Genomic DNA, 19,968 nt, shown 5'->3' on the forward strand with positions numbered 1-19,968 from the left:
GTATAAATTATTTATTAAAAAATATTAGCGTTAGCGATATTATCTTCTGATTTAGAAGTTGCACTTCATCACCACAAAAAAATGAAAGCAACTTGCCCGAAAAAATAGCGCTAACACTATGAAGTTTTAGCGCGATGTAACATGCTATTCGCAAATAGCGTCACAGCAAGCAAAATTACTAAAATTTAGTGTGGACCCTCTAGATATGCTATAGTGCGCTATTAGCGGAAAAATAGCGTGCTATTTTAAACCTTGGTTTGCTCTCGCAAGTCTGATCCAATTTTTGAATTCTCCTCGAGAAGAGATTGTAGTGATCAACAAATGATGTCTGAGTGTCGGCCCTGATAAATCTTTAAACATAAGGCTCGATGAGCCCGACTTTGAATTAACAAAGCCATCGACTGACAAGGAGTACAAAGAAAACGAAAACTGAAGAGAAACCAAAAAAACTGGGGTTACCAGCTAGAAATACAAGAATAAGGGTGATGCAAATCTACAGCCTAAACCAAGAAAAGACCAGGCAGAGCAGATTAAGGCCCCATACTACAAGATCTACAAGAGCGCCCAAGGCTACAATTAAACATCGGCAGCTCAGCCTGAAACTTCAAGCAACAAGATGCCACTCCATGGAGCCGCACACACAGGGCCGCCTTGTAGAGGACCACCATCACCGAGGAAACTAGCTAACTGCGCTAGTGAGCAGACGAGGCTCCATAGATCAAAGGGGGAAACTTCATGACAACGACTTCAGGAAGGGGTACGGCGCACACGAGCGTCGCCGTTGTCGGCACAAGCGAGCTATGCAATGCTTTCGTGGAAGCTTCAACCCCCACCCCAAGAAAATCCCAAGTCTTTGCACCTACTGTTAGGACAGCCACCGGCTGTTGAGAACCACCGGTGTCCCTCGTGCCACGACACAAGCTCTGACAACCACCCTAGGCTCGCGAGCGGCCACGCGAACCAGAGGCACACCGTTTATATGAAGCCGTTCACAGCAAGACTCAGGGCATCGAACAGTAGATTTTCCGAGGAGGACCTCGGAGAGAACGCAAGTCAGCAAGACAACAGACAGTGCACCGGGGGAAGGCAACTAGCGGCAGACGTGTGTCATGGCCACGCCTCCAACGAGGTGAATGGCATCCGAAGACGTCGTTGTCGATGATAATGGCCGAAGCCTTGCGGTGCTTTCGCGGCCACACCATCGTGCACGCTAGTGTCCGTGCAAGCTAAACCCAACGAACTAAACCAGTCCTTAAGGGGCAATTCCGAGACACGCCGTCCCCACAGGTGTCACAATTGGCCGGGAAATCATGCAGTCGGCGGCGACGAAACTCGCCACCATACTAGTGAAGCGCCATCCACACGGCCCAAAAAACACAGTCTCTCTCAAGCGGAGCAAACCCGAGAGAGGCAAACAAGATGTCCCAGCCCCTGCAACGAACATCTGCAGCTAGTACAGGACCGGCGTCACACCAGGCACCGGAGCCGCCCAAGCTCCGGCCACAACCTCTACTAGCCATGGAGAGGAACCCGCACCAAATAGGCCCAGCTCCAGCGCATCTGGCCCGCTCAGCCCATGGTCACCCAGATGAGGCCCAGACCTCAGCCCAACGGCCCAGATCTGGGCCTGCCGCCGCCACCCCTGGCCACGGCCGCCGCGGCTACTTGACGCCAACGCCGCCGAGCAGTGCCGACACCCCGCCAGGCTCCACGGCACCCATCGCCGGTCGGAGGAAGCGGCAATGCCACCAGGGAAATCCATCCCACGAGGCCCTCACCAGGCGCGGGCCGAAGGACAGCCACCGGCACCGCGCGGGCTTTGGCCGGCGGCTCTTGCGGTGGCATCGGGGGAGGGGCTGGAGAGGAGGCCTGAGGCGGGGGAGGGAGAGGGGCCGCCCCTGTCGCCGCGGGGCGATGTAGAGCGACGAGAGCGGTTCGGGGGGAGAAACCCCCCTTGATAAATCTTCTGTCGCCCAAAGACGTACTCCTTATATGCATGATATATACATCATCCATTTGTGCATGTCAGATGGTGTTAATTAACCTTGTGAACTGAACTAGTACCACACGGCAAATGTTGTAATTGCAGTATTTGTTTTCCTTGGTTTGTATGATCAAGGAATGTCAGTGCTAGTCGCATAGGTGAACCAGAAAACTTAGTTTTTTTCTTGTAAATTGAACCAGTAAATGGAAGGAAATTTTGGTATCACAAGTTACAGAAGCAAATGTATTGGACTGCTTCAGTTAACGTGGTACTAAAACTTTCATCGCTCATTCACTCTGTCATGCTTTGGCAAGTCATTCGAAGTTGCAAAGCAGGTAGATGAAGAAAAATTTAATGCTTGTTTTTGTACCTGCATGTCTAAAACATCAGAAACCGGACAGATCACATCACCTTTTGCATTGTCGAGTCTGGCTCTACACTGACAAATTCTATCGTTAGGGTTCAGATTTGCATATTCCATACATTTGAACGGTTTTAGTGACCAGGAACAAGTTCAGTTTATAGCTGATCTGCTTCCCCAAGTTACAAGCGGAAGGAAAACCCTGTAATTTTGAGTTGGCTGATTCTCTGTACGTTTACATGGTCTACCCATCTGTTTTACTGTGGATAATTTGCTTCTTCATATATTTTTGATCTAATTAGCTAGAGAATCGCTTGTTATATATGGTGGTAGGGTATGTTGAGTCTTGCCATTAACCATGTCCCCATCTGGTAGGTGTTGTGGTTGTGCCTGGTTTCTTCATATATTTGCGCTCCTGGCTGCACCAGATAGTGTCCGTCTCGCTTCAGTTAAGTTAAGCTGGTATTTCAAGTTGAGTCCAGACGTACTATGGAGGTAAATCAGTTTGGACTTTGCTAGAAATGATTGTACAAAGAAAATACAAATCAGACACCTATTAGGCAATAATCGAGCTGCCTGATACACAACGATCATCAGTGTTCAGAATACATGCGTTATATTTGTCACAAGAAAGATCTCTATATACATTGCCGCACGAGCGATAAATTATCCAGTCACTTATTCACCATCCTTGAATCTCTCAAACTATAGTCTCATGCATCAATATGGTGGAATAGAAAACAATGTTTACTTCAGAGCCTGAAAATTTGAGTATGAATATGTACCTGGGAGAAATGATATAAACACACATGAATGCAATGGGTGCAAATTTTTTATCCAAGACAATGGTAAGGCTGAAGGGACTTGTCCCGGCATGTTCTGTCTCCTATTATTACTGTAGGATTTATTTGTTGTAATTGCCGATCGAGTAATGAAGACGCCTTGTTTTAACATTTTCTATGAAATTCAAAAAAGCTTTTTATTATTAGAGAAATAAATCGCTAGTGTGTGTTATATACTTATATTACTTTAAAAATATATTTTCAGAGCAAAAGTTGTCAGTGTATGTTATATTAGTTCAATAACTAACACTGGAACAGTGTTTTTTTGCTTGTACAGCTAGAGAACCCACAATATATAGCGAGTATTTTCTTGCTTTTCTTTTGAAAGGTTCATCCCACAATAAAAGGAGCTTGACGGAAATTAGCTTTTTTGGACATGAAAATGAAAGAAAATAATATATAATAATTTGTTCATAATATGTGTCGATTACACATTTACACCAGGAGAAAATGAACTGGAAAATTACACGAAAGGATAAAATATAAGAAACAAAAAAGCTATGTTGAATCAACCTATCTCTATTTGCGTTTAACTACACTGACTTAAGGCAGCTCCACGGAACCCATGTAGATTTTGAAGGTTTATGCTTATATTTACCTTTCCCTGTTATCCTGATTATGTTATGAAGAAAGAGGCGAAGAAAATACAGTGGTAAGTGATGGAGCAGATTAGGTTCTTATGTGTTCAGATTTTTTTCTAATTCTGCTATTGATTACAGTTTGTTGTTTTATCATGGTAATACCTTGAAGAGTCTGGTAATTGTTAATATGAGTGCATCCCTTCCTCACAGCTTCAGTTAACGAGGTACTAAAACTTTCATCACTCATTCACTCTGTCATGCTTTGGCAAGTCATTCCAAGTTGCAAAGCAGGTACATGAAGAAAACTGTTTTTGTATCGGAAACCGGACAGATCACATCACCTTTTGCATCGCCGAGTCTGGCTCTACACTGAAAAATTCTATCGTTAGGGTTCAGATTTGCATATTCCATACATTTGAATGGCTTCAGTGGCCAGGAACAAGTTCAGTTTATAGCTGATCTGCTTCCCCAAGTTACAAGCGGTGGGAAAAACCTGTAATTCCGAGTTGGCTGATTCTGTATACGTTTACATGGCCTACCCATCTGTTTTACATATTTTCTTCATATGTGGGAGTTCTTGATATGGATAATTTGTTTCTTCATATATTTTGGGAATAATTAGCTAGAAAAATCGCTTGTTATATATGGTGGTAGGGTATCGCGCAGTAAACGTGATAAGCTACTCTCAAACAAACAAACAAAATATGGTGGTTGGGTATGTTGAGTCTTGCGATGAACCATGTCGCCGGCTGGTAGGTGTTGTGGTTGTGCCTGGTTTCTTCATATATTTTGCGCTCCTAGCTGCACCGGATGATGTCCGTCCCACTTCAGTTAAGTTAACCTGGCATTTCAAGTCCCGGTCCAGATGTACTATGGAGCTAAATCAGTTTGGACTTTGCTAGAACTGATTGTACAAAGAAAATACAAATCAGACACCTAGCGTTATATTGTCACAAGAAAGATCTCTATATATATTGCCGCACGAGCGATAAATTATCCAGTCACTTATTCACCATCCTTGAATCTCTCAAACTATAGTCTCATGCATCAATATGCTGGAAGAGAAAACAATGTGTACTTCAGAGCCTGAAAACTTGAGTATGAATAAATTGTCAGCGTATGTTATATTAGTTGAAAACTAACACTGCAACACTGAATTTGCTCGTACAGTTAGAGAACCCACAATAGAGAGTAATTTCTTGCTTTGCTTTTGAAAGATTCAGTAGGAGGGTAGGAGCTTGACAGAAATTAGCCTTTCTTGACATGAAAATGAAAGAAATAACATATAATAATTTGCTGATAATATGTGTCGATTACATTGGGTATTCCGGCAGAAAATAAAATGAAAAATTACACGGAGGGATAAAATATAAGTAACAAAAATCTATGTTCAATCAAACTATCTCTATTTGCGTTTAACTACACTGACATAAGGCAGCTCCACGGAACCCATGTAGATTTTGCCATTGTTCCTCTCCATTATCTCCGTCGGTTTCACACTCTTGGGACCTCTCATCTCTTCTAGTATCTTCCCGTTGGAGCCGACCCTCACAGCGAGCAAATGGCTATCCCGGCCGAAAGGAAGTTCGTTTTTCTCACGGTGTAAAGCCACCCAATAACCTCCCTTGTTGCTAGGTCTCACATTATCAGGATACCCCGGGAGGTCGGCAAAAGGCTCGGATCTTCCAGTGTTGGGACCTTTGATCCAGTGCCTTAGTAGCTTGCAAGGACCGGTCGATGCAACCACAAGGTGTGTACGGTCGGTGCTGACGGCGACGCCATTAGGGTAGGTCATGTCTGTCTGGAGCACCGTGACATCTGAGGTTCGCGGGTCATACCTCATGAGGCGCCCCGTGGAGTCCCCAGTTCTCGTCACCATCTCGTGCTGCGCCCTGTTGTAGTTCATAGAGCTGTCCGTGAAGTAGACATGGCCGGTAGTTTGGTCGACGTCAACCCCGTTGGTGAAGCTTAGAGGTATGCCATCGACATTGTTGACCAGCACCGTCGCCTCCCCGCCGCCTGGGCCAACCCTCATGAGACCCTTGTAGGCATCAGCGATGTATAGATCTCCCGTCTTCTGGTCGAACCGAAGGCCGAGCGGGCGGCCACATTGGCTCTCCGTCGCGGTCTCCGGGCGGAATTTGGTGGCCGTGCACATCTTGCTGTCGTAGCCGGGGCCGTGCGTGTAGGTGGTCCAGCCAAGCTTGTCGCCGTTCCACTTGAGGACGCGGCCGTCGGAGACGCCGCTGTAGGGGCCCTGGCCCTGTCCGTCGAAGGCGACGCTCTCCGGCCCGCGGACTGTCCCGCGCGGCAGCGGCAGGTGCTGGCTCCTGGTGGCGTCGAAGCTGGCGGCCGCCATAGCGGCGGGCAGGAAAAGCATGACCAGGATCGCCAGGGCGATCGTAGCCTTGGCAAGGCGGCTCATCCCGCAACCCATATTTGCTTGTTGCTTCGTCGATTGGTCGATCTATCAAGTTCGCGTCGTTGGCTGGCTCGTATTTTGTTCTGCGATGGAGAGCTTCGTATGTGGTTGGCTGATTCGCTAGCTCGATGGTTTGTGGAGAGACCACGGTGGGTGGCTGCACTTATATACTACTGTAGTACTGATCGAGAACTATCTACCGTTCCGAGTCGGTGCATAATAATACACGCCAGAGGCTGACTCGGTTAGTATGCTTTGGAAGAGAAGCAGACTCCGAGTCGTAGTATCTACATACGAACTGATGGAGAGCTTTGCTTAAGTGCAGCGATTCCGAGCGCGACGGTGATTGCGCGTTGAACACGGCGAGCTGCCGACGAACGGAAGGCCTCTCCTTCACTGGCTGGCCAGCTCCCGCTCCGTACGTGCAATTACAACATTAGAAGGTACACTTGTCGTAGTGATGCAGAATCACAGGGCCGGGCCGGCAAAATTTGGGACCATGCGCGAAACTTTAAAATGGGTCCTACCTCATTAGAAAAATATAATTAATAAAAAGTTATAATATATATGTTATGGCCAGTATCTCCTATTCCAGGAAGGGGCCCAAATAATGGGCCAAATTAGGGGCTTAGCCCAGTTATTCTATTATATAAGCAGATGTAATCAGACTATTTCGATCAAGCAATAATCAATCTCATTATTGCTTACTCCCAGAGGAGTCGGCCTTCTCCTGCCGCGCCGCCGCCAACCCTAGCTGTCGCCTTCCCCAGCCCTCGCGACGGCGCCCTGCCGCCGGCGCCGCCCTTCTCTCTCTCGCTCGCAACACTTCCACCCCTACAACCTACGCCCTGTCATGTCGTCGGGCCAGCCTTCCGCCACCATCGTTGTCACCTCCGAGACGCCGCCGGCCTCCACCGCCGCCGCGCACGTGGCGCCGGGCGCCGAGCCGCCCCCCGTCCTCTCTCCGACGGAATTGTCTGCGGCCGTCCGCGACCTCACCATGGCGATCGCCAATATGCGGACGTTTCTGCAGGTGACGCACGGGCTACCGGCCGCCGTGTCCGCTCCACCACCGCCGCCGCCACCCCCGCCCGTGCCACACGCGACGCCTCAGCCGGCCCCGGCCACGCACCAGGGCGTCCCCATCACCAACATCAAATGGCCTGTGTCGCCGTCGCAGCGGCCTTCATGGGTGGGCGTGCCGGTCTTCACACCTGCCCCTGCCCAGCCGACCGTGCCTCCACTGGCGGCGCACGCTGCGCTCTCCCCCTTCGGTGGCTTCGGCGGCTACGGCGATCCTCATGCAAGGGGCAGCGCTGTCTACTCGCCCCCTACCGCGCTGGCCACGACCTTCGTCGCCGCGCCGGCCGCTCAGCAGCCCCCGCGCTACACCAAGCTGGAGTTCACCACCTATGATGGCGCCACCGATCCCCTCAACTGGCTCAACCAGTGCGAGCAATTCTTTAGGGGGCAGCGGACATTGGCGTCCGACCGCACATGGATCGCTTCCTACCACCTCCGCGGAGCCGCCCAGACGTGGTACTACACCCTCGAGCAGGACGAGGGCGGGATGCCGCCGTGGGAGCGCTTCCGCGACCTGTGCCTCCTCCGGTTCAGACCCCCGGTACGCGGGAGTCGCCTCGCCGAGCTGGGGCGCCTGCAGTTCACCTCGTCTGTGCAGGACTTCGCCGATCGCTTCCAGTCATTGGCGTGCCATGCCCCCAGCGTCTCAGCTCGTCAGCGCGCCAAGCTCTTTGTGGGCGGCCTTCCCGACCACATCCGGGTCGACGTGGAGATGCGCGAGCCGCAGGACCTGCAGACCGCCATGTACTACGCCCGGGCGTACGAGCAGCGCACCCTCGCCATCCAGCAGTCCTTCTAGTGCAGGGGAGCCCGCCCTCCGCCACGCCCTGCCCAGACGGCCCCGGCGCGCCCGGTGGTGCCGGCTACCGTGACGACCCCTGCAGCGCCTACACGTCCTTTCCGTCGCCTGACGACGGCCGAGCGGCGCCGCAAGGGGCTATGCTTCAACTGCGATGAGCAGTACGCACCAGGTCACACGTGCGCTCGCCTGTTCTATTTGGAGACGGTCGATGACGAGGACGGCGAGCCACTTACCCCGGAGCTTGACACCGGGGCCGCTTCCGAGCCAGGCGCAACGACCTATGGGCTGGTGACGCGAAGGCTTTCGTCGTCTCCCTCCACGCGTTGGCAGGCATCAAGACGGGGAAGACCATGCTCCTGCCGGTGACGATCAGCGGGGAGCACCTCACAGCACTGGTTGACACGGGTTCGACGCACAACTTCCTGGCCGGAGACGCCATGCGCCGCCTCGCACTACAGCCGTCAGGAGACGAGCACTTCAGCGTCACCGTCGCCAACGAGGACCGCCTAGCCTGCCAGGGCATGGCTCGGCAGGTGCCCATCACCATCGGCGGCGAGCACTTCTCCGTAGACTGCGTCGGCATCAACCTGGGCTGCTACGACTTCATCCTCGGCACCGACTTACTGTCCACCCTCGGGCCCATCCTCTGGGATTTCGAGGCGCTGTCCCTCATCTTCTGGCGCACGGACGGCCGCCGCGTTCAGTGGAGGGGCCTTGGTAGCTCCGGGCCACCGGCGCCCCAGCTGGCGCTGATGGCTGCTGCACTCGACGAGACGCATCCGCTCTTGGACGACCTTCTGCATCAGCATAGCGACATCTTCACCGAGCCACAGGGCCTACGTCCGGCGCGAGCCTGCGATCACTGCATCCACCTGCTGCCGGGTACGCCGCCTGTCGTAGTACGGCCGTACCGCTACCCCCAGCTGCAGAAGGACGAGCTCGAGCGCCAGGTGGCGGTCATGATGGCCCAGGGAATCATCCGGATTTGGACATCACCCTTCTCGGCGCCGGTGCTCTTGGTGCGCAAGCCCGACGGCACGTGGCGCTTCTGCATCGACTACCGCGCGCTCAACACCGTGACGTCCAAGGACAAGTTCACCATCCCGGTCGTGGACGAGCTCTTGGACGAGCTACACGGGGCGCGCTTCTTCACGAAGCTCGACTTGCGCTCGGGCTACCACCAGGTGCGGATGCATCCGGATGATGTTCCGAAGACGGCTTTCCGCACGCACCACGGCCACTTTGAGTTCCTGGTGATGCTGTTCGGCCTCTCCAATGCGCCGGCCACATTCCAGGCTTTGATGAAAGACGTGCTCAGTCCCTACTTACGCCGTTTTGTGCTTGTTTTCTTTGATGATATTCTCATCTACAGTGCTTCGTGGGCGGAGCATCTACAACACGTCGCCATCGTCTTCAATGAGCTTCGAGCGCATCGTCTCCACCTAAAGCGCTCGAAGTGCTCATTCGGCACGACCTCCGTCGCATACTTGGGACACGTCATCACGGCGGAGGGCGTCGCGATGGATGCGGACAAGGTCGCGGCCGTCGCTGCATGGCCGACGCCGCAGTCACCGCGGGCCCTTCGTGGCTTCTTGGGACTTGCGGGCTACTACCGGAAGTACATTCGGGACTTTGGCCTCATCGCCGCGCCTCTGACCCGCCTCCTGCGCCGCAACTCCTTTGCCTGGGACGCGGAGGCAACGGAGGCCTTCCAGGCGCTTCAGCGGGCGCTCACGACGGGGCCCGTGCTCCAGATGCCGGACTTCGACCTGCCGTTCGTCGTGGACTGCGACGCCTCCGGCATCGGGTTCGGCGCCGTCCTCCATCAAGGGGAGGGGCCGCTGGCCTTCTTCAGTCGGCCGTTCGCCACTCGCCATCTCAAGCTCGCGGCGTACGATCGCGAGCTCATTGGGATGGTTCAGGCCGTGCGCCATTGGCGGCCCTACTTGTGGGGGCGCACCTTTCGGGTTCGCACGGATCATTACAGCCTGAAGTTCTTGCTTGATCAGCGCCTCTCCACCGTTCCGCAGCACCAGTGGATCAGCAAGCTCTTCGGGTTCGACTTCACCGTCGAGTACCGTCCGGGCCGCCTCAACACGGTCGCCGACGCGCTCTCTCGCCGCGACACGGAGGAGCTTGCGGACTCCCTCGACGGCGCCGGCGTGGTCATGTGCATCCGCTCGGGGCCGTCGTTCGCTTTCATCGACGACATCCGCCGGGCCACGGTGGGCGCCGCGGATGCCCAAGCGCTGCGCCAGCGCCTCGACGCGGGTGAGCTCGCCGCGCCCTGGCACATGGCCGACGGGCTGCTTCTCCACGGGCGCCGCATTTTCGTGCCCGATCAGGACGATCTTCGTCAGCAGGCCCTGCTTCTCGTGCACTCAGCAGGCCACGAGGGTGTGCAAAAGACGCTCAAGCGTCTCCGGGATGACTTCTACATTCCTGGTGATGGTGCGCTGGTCCGCGACTTGGTGGGGTCGTGTCTGACGTGCCAGCGCAACAAGACGGAGACGTTACGGCCGGCGGGGCTGCTTCAGCCGCTGGACGTTCCCTCGCAGGTGTGGGCGGATATTTCCATGGACTTCATAGAGGGCCTCCCTAAGGTGGGCGGCAAGTCCGTCATCCTGACGGTGGTCGACCGCTTCTCCAAGTACGCCCACTTCATTCCGCTCGGCCATCCGTACACAGCCGCTTCCGTGGCGCGGGCCTTCTTCGACGGCATCGTGCGCCTCCATGGGTTTCCGTCGTCCATTGTCAGCGACCGGGATCCCGTGTTCACGGGGCATGTGTGGCGCGATCTCTTTCGCCTGGCGGGTGTGAAGCTTCGCATGAGCACGGCCTTCCACCCGCAAACAGATGGCCAGTCCGAGGTGGTTAACAAGATTATTGACATGTACTTGCGTTGTGTTACAGGGGATCGTCCGCGCGCTTGGGTGGACTGGTTGCCATGGGCGGAGTACTGCTACAACACCTCCTATCACTCCGCCCTGCACGCCACCCCCTTTGAGGTGGTCTATGGGCGTCCACCACCGAGGATGCTGCCTTATGAGTCGGGCTCGGCCCGTTCGGAGACCCCGGGCGACTTGCTTCGGACCCGTAATGAGATTTTGGCTGAGGCGCGCCAGCGTCTTCTTCAGGCACAGTAGCTGGCGCGGAAGTACTATGATGCTCATCATCGCGACGCTGAGTTTGCCGTGGGCGATTGGGTCTGGCTGCGCCTACTTCACAGGATGGCGCAGTCGCTGGATCCGCGTGCCAAGCGCAAGTTGGGGCCTCGCTATGCCGGGCCCTTTCGCGTGCTGGAGCGTGTCGGCACGCTCGCCTACCGCTTGGAGCTGCCGGTGGGTTCCCGCCTCCACGACGTCTTCCATGTGAGCTTGCTAAAGGCTCACAAGGGTGATCCTCCGGCTGAGGCGCCGGCGCTTCCTCCTCATGATGATGGTCGCGTGCTCCTGGGTCCCGAGAAGGTGTTGAAGGCGCAACTGCGTAGGGGCGCTTGGCATATACTGGTGCAGTGGGCTGGCCTGCCCTCGAAGGACGCTACATGGGAGAAGCTAGAGGAGTTTCAGCAGCATTTTCCTGATGTTCAGCTCGAGGACGAGCTGTTTGAGAAGGCGGGGAGAGATGTTATGGTCGGTATCTCCTATTCCAGGAAGGGGCCCAAATAGTGGGCCAAATTAGGGGTTTAGCCCAGTTATTCTATTATATAAGCAGATGTAATCAGACTATTTCGATCAAGCAATAATCAATCTCATTATTGCCGACTCCCAGAGGAGTCGGCCTTCTCCTGCCGCGCCGCCGCCTTCCCCAGCCCTCGTGACGGCGCCGTGCCACCGGCACCGCCCTTCTCTCTCTCGCTCGCAGCACTTCCACCCCTACAACCTACGCCCCGTCCTGGTAGAACCCTAGACTCTACCAATATATATATATATATGCCTTAAATGGAAGTTTAAATTGATAAACTACTCTCGATGCCCGTATATTTTAAGCTCGCGATAAGATTATCTTAAAAATAGTTTTAAAAGGAAAAATATGGTTTAAAACCCATACCTGCCCGATGGTCTTAAAAAAAGACCTAATGGAGCCCTATCAAATTTACCTTTTTCAAATGGTTTTGATGCATGAAGTTATTCCAACAAGTATACGTAATAAATAAGTCAATTATAAGAACTATCCTCACAAGAGTAATACAATATTACAATATTAAATTTACCTCGGTCTCTATAAATTAAAATCGTAGTAATTATTTAATAAAATGAGGAATCAAATATTTGTGTCATAGGCATCAATTTGAAAAGAAAAAGGCAAAGAATACTAGGAATGCAGCTGGAGCGATGGAGTAAGCGGATGATGATTTAAACAGTGTTATTTCTTATGCCAATACTCGACCAAGGTTTGGTTCTTTTGCTTGGAGTATTGCTTTTCTATCCTCTGTATTGTATCATTTCTATTCTGATTTTTGCCTGTCTGGAACATTATGGCAGGAAGTTATGCACCTCTTTCATAGGTTCAAAACTAACATATGGATATTGGTGCACCTGTAAATGTGCACCAATTTTTTTTTGTTCAAGTTAGTTTGTTCATTGTCATATATAACTTAGGCTTACACTGTTTGCTCTCTCAGCATTGATTCAATCTCTAAAGTCCTCTCCGAGATGAGGTTTGGCTACAAAAAAATGGCAGGCTCATTTACAAATCTTATTAACCTTGTTAACTGAATTACTGAAATAGTAGATGCCTAGGTGTTGTTGTTACTCCCGTTGTTTCAAAAAGCAGTGCTAATGCAATTGTAAGAGTTACCTTATATTGAAGTGCATCTTCTTGAGGCATCAGCTATGTGCTCTGCTCTTCAGTTTGATTCAGAATGCACCTGCATATACACAGTATCTTAGTTATGCCTTCCCACTTTATAAAGAACTGTAGAGTTTGCTCCAAGCTTTAAAATAGCGTGCTAAATGAAATAGCGGCAGTCTCCTTTAAACGTCGTGGACGCTATATCGTGCTACTAGCGTGGTATATTTCAAATAACGTTTTCAAAATAATACTAAATATAGCCTAAAAATAAATAATTTTACTAGAACGAATGGGTATATAGTCCAAAACTGACTGAATCATACACACATAACCACACATAAAAATAGATCACAAATATTTTAGAAGGATAACATCAGCATATCACAGGACAACAACATAGTATAAATTATTTATTAAAAAATATTACCGTTAGCGATATTATCTTCTGATTTAGAAGTTGCACTTCATCACCACAAAAAAATGAAAGCAACTTGCCCGAAAAAATAGCGCTAACACTATGAAGTTTTAGCACGATGTAACATGCTATTCGCAAATAGCGTCACAGCAAGCAAAATTACTAAAATTTAGTGTGGACCCTCTAGATATGCTATAGTGCGCTATTAGCGGAAAAATAGCGTGCTATTTTAAACCTTGGTTTGCTCTCGCAAGTCTGATCCAATTTTTGAATTCTCCTCGAGAAGAGATTGTAGTGATCAACAAATGATGTCTGAGTGTCGGCCCTGATAAATCTTTAAACATAAGGCTCGATGAGCCCGACTTTGAATTAACAAAGCCATCGACTGACAAGGAGTACAAAGAAAACGAAAACTGAAGAGAAACCAAAAAAACTGGGGTTACCAGCTAGAAATACAAGAATAAGGGTGATGCAAATCTACAGCCTAAACCAAGAAAAGACCAGGCAGAGCAGATTAAGGCCCCATACTACAAGATCTACAAGAGCGCCCAAGGCTACAATTAAACATCGGCAGCTCAGCCTGAAACTTCAAGCAACAAGATGCCACTCCATGGAGCCGCACACACAGGGCCGCCTTGTAGAGGACCACCATCACCGAGGAAACTAGCTAACTGCGCTAGTGAGCAGACGAGGCTCCATAGATCAAAGGGGGAAACTTCATGACAACGACTTCAGGAAGGGGTACGGCGCACACGAGCGTCGCCGTTGTCGGCACAAGCGAGCTATGCAATGCTTTCGTGGAAGCTTCAACCCCCACCCCAAGAAAATCCCAAGTCTTTGCACCTACTGTCAGGACAGCCACCGGCTGTTGAGAACCACCGGTGTCCCTCGTGCCACGACACAAGCTCTGACAACCACCCTAGGCTCGCGAGCGGCCACACGAACCAGAGGCACACCGTTTATATGAAGCCGTTCACAGCAAGACTCAGGGCATCGAACAGTAGATTTTCCGAGGAGGACCTCGGAGAGAACGCAAGTCAGCAAGACAACAGACAGTGCACCGGGGGAAGGCAACTAGCAGCAGACGTGTGTCATGGCCACGCCTCCAACGAGGTGAATGGCATCCGAAGACGTCGTTGTCGATGATAATGGCCGAAGCCTTGCGGTGCTTTCGCGGCCACACCATCGTGCACGCTAGTGTCCGTGCAAGCTAAACCCAACGAACTAAACCAGTCCTTAAGGGGCAATTCCGAGACACGCCGTCCCCACAGGTGTCACAATTGGCCGGGAAATCATGCAGTCGGCGGCGACGAAACTCGCCACCATGCCAGTGAAGCGCCATCCACACGGCCCAAAAAACACAGTCTCTCTCAAGCGGAGCAAACCCGAGAGAGGCAAACAAGATGTCCCAGCCCCTGCAACGAACATCTGCAGCTAGTACAGGACCGGCGTCACACCAGGCACCGGAGCCGCCCAAGCTCCGGCCACAACCTCTACTAGCCATGGAGAGGAACCCGCACCAAATAGGCCCAGCTCCAGCGCATCTGGCCCGCTCAGCCCATGGTCACCCAGATGAGGCCCAGACCTCAGCCCAACGGCCCAGATCTGGGCCTGCCGCCGCCACCCCTGGCCACGGCCGCCGCGGCTACTTGACGCCAACGCCGCCGAGCAGTGCCGACACCCCGCCAGGCTCCACGGCACCCATCGCCGGTCGGAGGAAGCGGCAATGCCACCAGGGAAATCCATCCCACGAGGCCCTCACCAGGCGCGGGCCGAAGGACAGCCACCGGCACCGCGCGGGCTTTGGCCGGCGGCTCTTGCGGTGGCATCGGGGGAGGGGCTGGAGAGGAGGCCTGAGGCGGGGGAGGGAGAGGGGCCGCCCCTGTCGCCGCGGGGCGATGTAGAGCGACGAGAGCGGTTCGGGGGGAGAAACCCCCCTTGATAAATCTTCTGTCGCCCAAAGACGTACTCCTTATATGCATGATATATACATCATCCATTTGTGCATGTCAGATGGTGTTAATTAACCTTGTGAACTGAACTAGTACCACACGGCAAATGTTGTAATTGCAGTATTTGTTTTCCTTGGTTTGTATGATCAAGGAATGTCAGTGCTAGTCGCATAGGTGAACCAGAAAACTTAGTTTTTTTCTTGTAAATTGAACCAGTAAATGGAAGGAAATTTTGGTATCACAAGTTACAGAAGCAAATGTATTGGACTGCTTCAGTTAACGTGGTACTAAAACTTTCATCGCTCATTCACTCTGTCATGCTTTGGCAAGTCATTCGAAGTTGCAAAGCAGGTAGATGAAGAAAAATTTAATGCTTGTTTTTGTACCTGCATGTCTAAAACATCAGAAACCGGACAGATCACATCACCTTTTGCATTGTCGAGTCTGGCTCTACACTGACAAATTCTATCGTTAGGGTTCAGATTTGCATATTCCATACATTTGAACGGTTTTAGTGACCAGGAACAAGTTCAGTTTATAGCTGATCTGCTTCCCCAAGTTACAAGCGGAAGGAAAACCCTGTAATTTTGAGTTGGCTGATTCTCTGTACGTTTACATGGTCTACCCATCTGTTTTACTGTGGATAATTTGCTTCTTCATATATTTTTGATCTAATTAGCTAGAGAATCGCTTGTTATATATGGTGGTAGGGTATGTTGAGTCTTGCCATTAACCATGTCCCCATCTGGTAGGTGTTGTGGTTGTGCCTGGTTTCTTCATATATTTGCGCTCCTGGCTGCACCAGATAGTGTCCGTCTCGCTTCAGTTAAGTTAAGCTGGTATTTCAAGTTGAGTCCAGACGTACTATGGAGGTAAATCAGTTTGGACTTTGCTAGAAATGATTGTACAAAGAAAATACAAATCAGACACCTATTAGGCAATAATCGAGCTGCCTGATACACAACGATCATCAGTGTTCAGAATACATGCGTTATATTTGTCACAAGAAAGATCTCTATATACATTGCCGCACGAGCGATAAATTATCCAGTCACTTATTCACCATCCTTGAATCTCTCAAACTATAGTCTCATGCATCAATATGGTGGAATAGAAAACAATGTTTACTTCAGAGCCTGAAAATTTGAGTATGAATATGTACCTGGGAGAAATGATATAAACACACATGAATGCAATGGGTGCAAATTTTTTATCCAAGACAATGGTAAGGCTGAAGGGACTTGTCCCGGCATGTTCTGTCTCCTATTATTACTGTAGGATTTATTTGTTGTAATTGCCGATCGAGTAATGAAGACGCCTTGTTTTAACATTTTCTATGAAATTCAAAAAAGCTTTTTATTATTAGAGAAATAAATCGCTAGTGTGTGTTATATACTTATATTACTTTAAAAATATATTTTCAGAGCAAAAGTTGTCAGTGTATGTTATATTAGTTCAATAACTAACACTGGAACAGTGTTTTTTTGCTTGTACAGCTAGAGAACCCACAATATATAGCGAGTATTTTCTTGCTTTTCTTTTGAAAGGTTCATCCCACAATAAAAGGAGCTTGACGGAAATTAGCTTTTTTGGACATGAAAATGAAAGAAAATAATATATAATAATTTGTTCATAATATGTGTCGATTACACATTTACACCAGGAGAAAAATGAACTGGAAAATTACGAAAGGATAAAATATAAGAAACAAAAAAGCTATGTTGAATCAACCTATCTCTATTTGCGTTTAACTACACTGACTTAAGGCAGCTCCACGGAACCCATGTAGATTTTGAAGGTTTATGCTTATATTTACCTTTCCCTGTTATCCTGATTATGTTATGAAGAAAGAGGCGAAGAAAATACAGTGGTAAGTGATGGAGCAGATTAGGTTCTTATGTGTTCAGATTTTTTTCTAATTCTGCTATTGATTACAGTTTGTTGTTTTATCATGGTAATACCTTGAAGAGTCTGGTAATTGTTAATATGAGTGCATCCCTTCCTCACAGCTTCAGTTAACGAGGTACTAAAACTTTCATCACTCATTCACTCTGTCATGCTTTGGCAAGTCATTCCAAGTTGCAAAGCAGGTACATGAAGAAAACTGTTTTTGTATCGGAAACCGGACAGATCACATCACCTTTTGCATCGCCGAGTCTGGCTCTACACTGAAAAATTCTATCGTTAGGGTTCAGATTTGCATATTCCATACATTTGAATGGCTTCAGTGGCCAGGAACAAGTTCAGTTTATAGCTGATCTGCTTCCCCAAGTTACAAGCGGTGGGAAAAACCTGTAATTCCGAGTTGGCTGATTCTGTATACGTTTACATGGCCTACCCATCTGTTTTACATATTTTCTTCATATGTGGGAGTTCTTGATATGGATAATTTGTTTCTTCATATATTTTGGGAATAATTAGCTAGAAAAATCGCTTGTTATATATGGTGGTAGGGTATCGCGCAGTAAACGTGATAAGCTACTCTCAAACAAACAAACAAAATATGGTGGTTGGGTATGTTGAGTCTTGCGATGAACCATGTCGCCGGCTGGTAGGTGTTGACGTGTTGTGGTTGTGCCTGGTTTCTTCATATATTTTGCGCTCCTAGCTGCACCGGATGATGTCCGTCCCACTTCAGTTAAGTTAACCTGGCATTTCAAGTCCCGGTCCAGATGTACGTACTATGGAGCTAAATCAGTTTGGACTTTGCTAGAACTGATTGTACAAAGAAAATACAAATCAGACACCTAGCGTTATATTGTCACAAGAAAGATCTCTATATATATTGCCGCACGAGCGATAAATTATCCAGTCACTTATTCACCATCCTTGAATCTCTCAAACTATAGTCTCATGCATCAATATGCTGGAAGAGAAAACAATGTGTACTTCAGAGCCTGAAAACTTGAGTATGAATAAATTGTCAGCGTATGTTATATTAGTTGAAAACTAACACTGCAACACTGAATTTGCTCGTACAGTTAGAGAACCCACAATAGAGAGTAATTTCTTGCTTTGCTTTTGAAAGATTCAGTAGGAGGGTAGGAGCTTGACAGAAATTAGCCTTTCTTGACATGAAAATGAAAGAAATAACATATAATAATTTGCTGATAATATGTGTCGATTACATTGGGTATTCCGGCAGAAAATAAAATGAAAAATTACACGGAGGGATAAAATATAAGTAACAAAAATCTATGTTCAATCAAACTATCTCTATTTGCGTTTAACTACACTGACATAAGGCAGCTCCACGGAACCCATGTAGATTTTGCCATTGTTCCTCTCCATTATCTCCGTCGGTTTCACACTCTTGGGACCTCTCATCTCTTCTAGTATCTTCCCGTTGGAGCCGACCCTCACAGCGAGCAAATGGCTATCCCGGCCGAAAGGAAGTTCGTTTTTCTCACGGTGTAAAGCCACCCAATAACCTCCCTTGTTGCTAGGTCTCACATTATCAGGATACCCCGGGAGGTCGGCAAAAGGCTCGGATCTTCCAGTGTTGGGACCTTTGATCCAGTGCCTTAGTAGCTTGCAAGGACCGGTCGATGCAACCACAAGGTGTGTACGGTCGGTGCTGACGGCGACGCCATTAGGGTAGGTCATGTCTGTCTGGAGCACCGTGACATCTGAGGTTCGCGGGTCATACCTCATGAGGCGCCCCGTGGAGTCCCCAGTTCTCGTCACCATCTCGTGCTGCGCCCTGTTGTAGTTCATAGAGCTGTCCGTGAAGTAGACCTGGCCGGTAGTTTGGTCGACGTCAACCCCGTTGGTGAAGCTTAGAGGTATGCCATCGACATTGTTGACCAGCACCGTGGCCTCCCCGCCGCCTGGACCAACCCTCATGAGACCCTTGTAGGCATCAGCGATGTATAGATCTCCCGTCTTGTGGTCGAACCGAAGGCCGAGCGGGCGGCCACATTGGCTCTCCGTCGCGGTCTCCGGGCGGAACTTGGTGGCCGTGCACATCTTGCTGTCGTAGCCGGGGCCGTGCGTGTAGGTGGTCCAGCCGAGCTTGTCGCCGTTCCACTTGAGGACGCGGCCGTCAGAGACGCCGCTGTAGGGGCCCTGGCCCTGGCCGTCGAAGGCGACGCTCTCAGGCCCGCGGACGGTCCCGCGCGGCAGCGGCAGGTGCTGGCTCCGGGTGGCGTCGAAGCTGGCGGCAGCCATAGCGGCGGGCATGAAAAGCATGACCAGGATCACCAGGGCGATCGTAGCCTTGGCAAGGCGGCTCATCCCGCAACCCATATTTGCTTGTTGCTTCTTCGATCGGTCGATCTATCAAGTTCGCGTCGTTGGCTGGCTCGTATTTGGTTCTGCGATGGAGCTTCGTATGTGGTTGGATGATTCGCTAGCTCGATGGTTTGTGGAGAGACCACGGTGGGTGGCTGCACTTATATACTACTGTAGTACTGATCGAGTACTATCTACCGTTCCGAGTCGGTGCATAATACACGCCAGAGGCTGACTCGGTTTGTATATGCTTTGGAAGAGAAGCAGACTCCGAGTCGTAGTATCTACATACGAACTGATGGAGAGCTTTGATTAAGTGCAGCGATCCCGAGCGCGACGGTGATTGCGCGTTGAACACGGCGAGCTGCCGACAAACGGAAGGCCTCTCCTTTATTAGCTCCCGCTCCGTACGCGCATGCAGTAGCTCTCCGTACGTGCAATTACAACATTAGAAGGTACACTTGTCGTAGTGATGCAGAATCACATCATTCCCGTGATC

At 50.2% G+C, this 19,968-nt stretch overlaps 3 protein-coding genes across 3 annotated transcripts; 1 reads left to right on the forward strand and 2 right to left on the reverse strand.

Annotated features, from left to right (window-relative positions):
- Nucleotides 1-5,100: 5,100 nt before the first annotated feature.
- LOC127343980 (protein STRICTOSIDINE SYNTHASE-LIKE 10-like) lies at nucleotides 5,101-6,395 on the reverse strand. The gene has a single exon (XM_051370199.2). The coding sequence runs from the start codon at nucleotides 6,203-6,205 to the stop codon at nucleotides 5,174-5,176; it is 1,032 nt and encodes a 343-aa protein (XP_051226159.1). The 5' UTR covers nucleotides 6,206-6,395; the 3' UTR covers nucleotides 5,101-5,173.
- A 4,910-nt stretch (nucleotides 6,396-11,305) lies between these two features.
- On the forward strand, nucleotides 11,306-11,743 carry LOC139838118 (uncharacterized). The gene has a single exon (XM_071827471.1). It carries the CDS (start codon nucleotides 11,306-11,308, stop codon nucleotides 11,741-11,743), a length of 438 nt encoding a protein of 145 aa, XP_071683572.1.
- Nucleotides 11,744-18,379: 6,636 nt separating this feature from the next.
- LOC127343982 (protein STRICTOSIDINE SYNTHASE-LIKE 10-like) lies at nucleotides 18,380-19,689 on the reverse strand. Its single transcript, XM_051370200.2, has one exon. It carries the CDS (start codon nucleotides 19,482-19,484, stop codon nucleotides 18,453-18,455), a length of 1,032 nt encoding a protein of 343 aa, XP_051226160.2. The 5' UTR covers nucleotides 19,485-19,689; the 3' UTR covers nucleotides 18,380-18,452.
- Between the last annotated feature and the right edge of the window lie 279 nt (nucleotides 19,690-19,968).

This window comes from Lolium perenne, chromosome 3 (genome assembly GCF_019359855.2).
Source record: "Lolium perenne isolate Kyuss_39 chromosome 3, Kyuss_2.0, whole genome shotgun sequence".
NCBI lineage: Eukaryota > Viridiplantae > Streptophyta > Magnoliopsida > Poales > Poaceae > Lolium > Lolium perenne.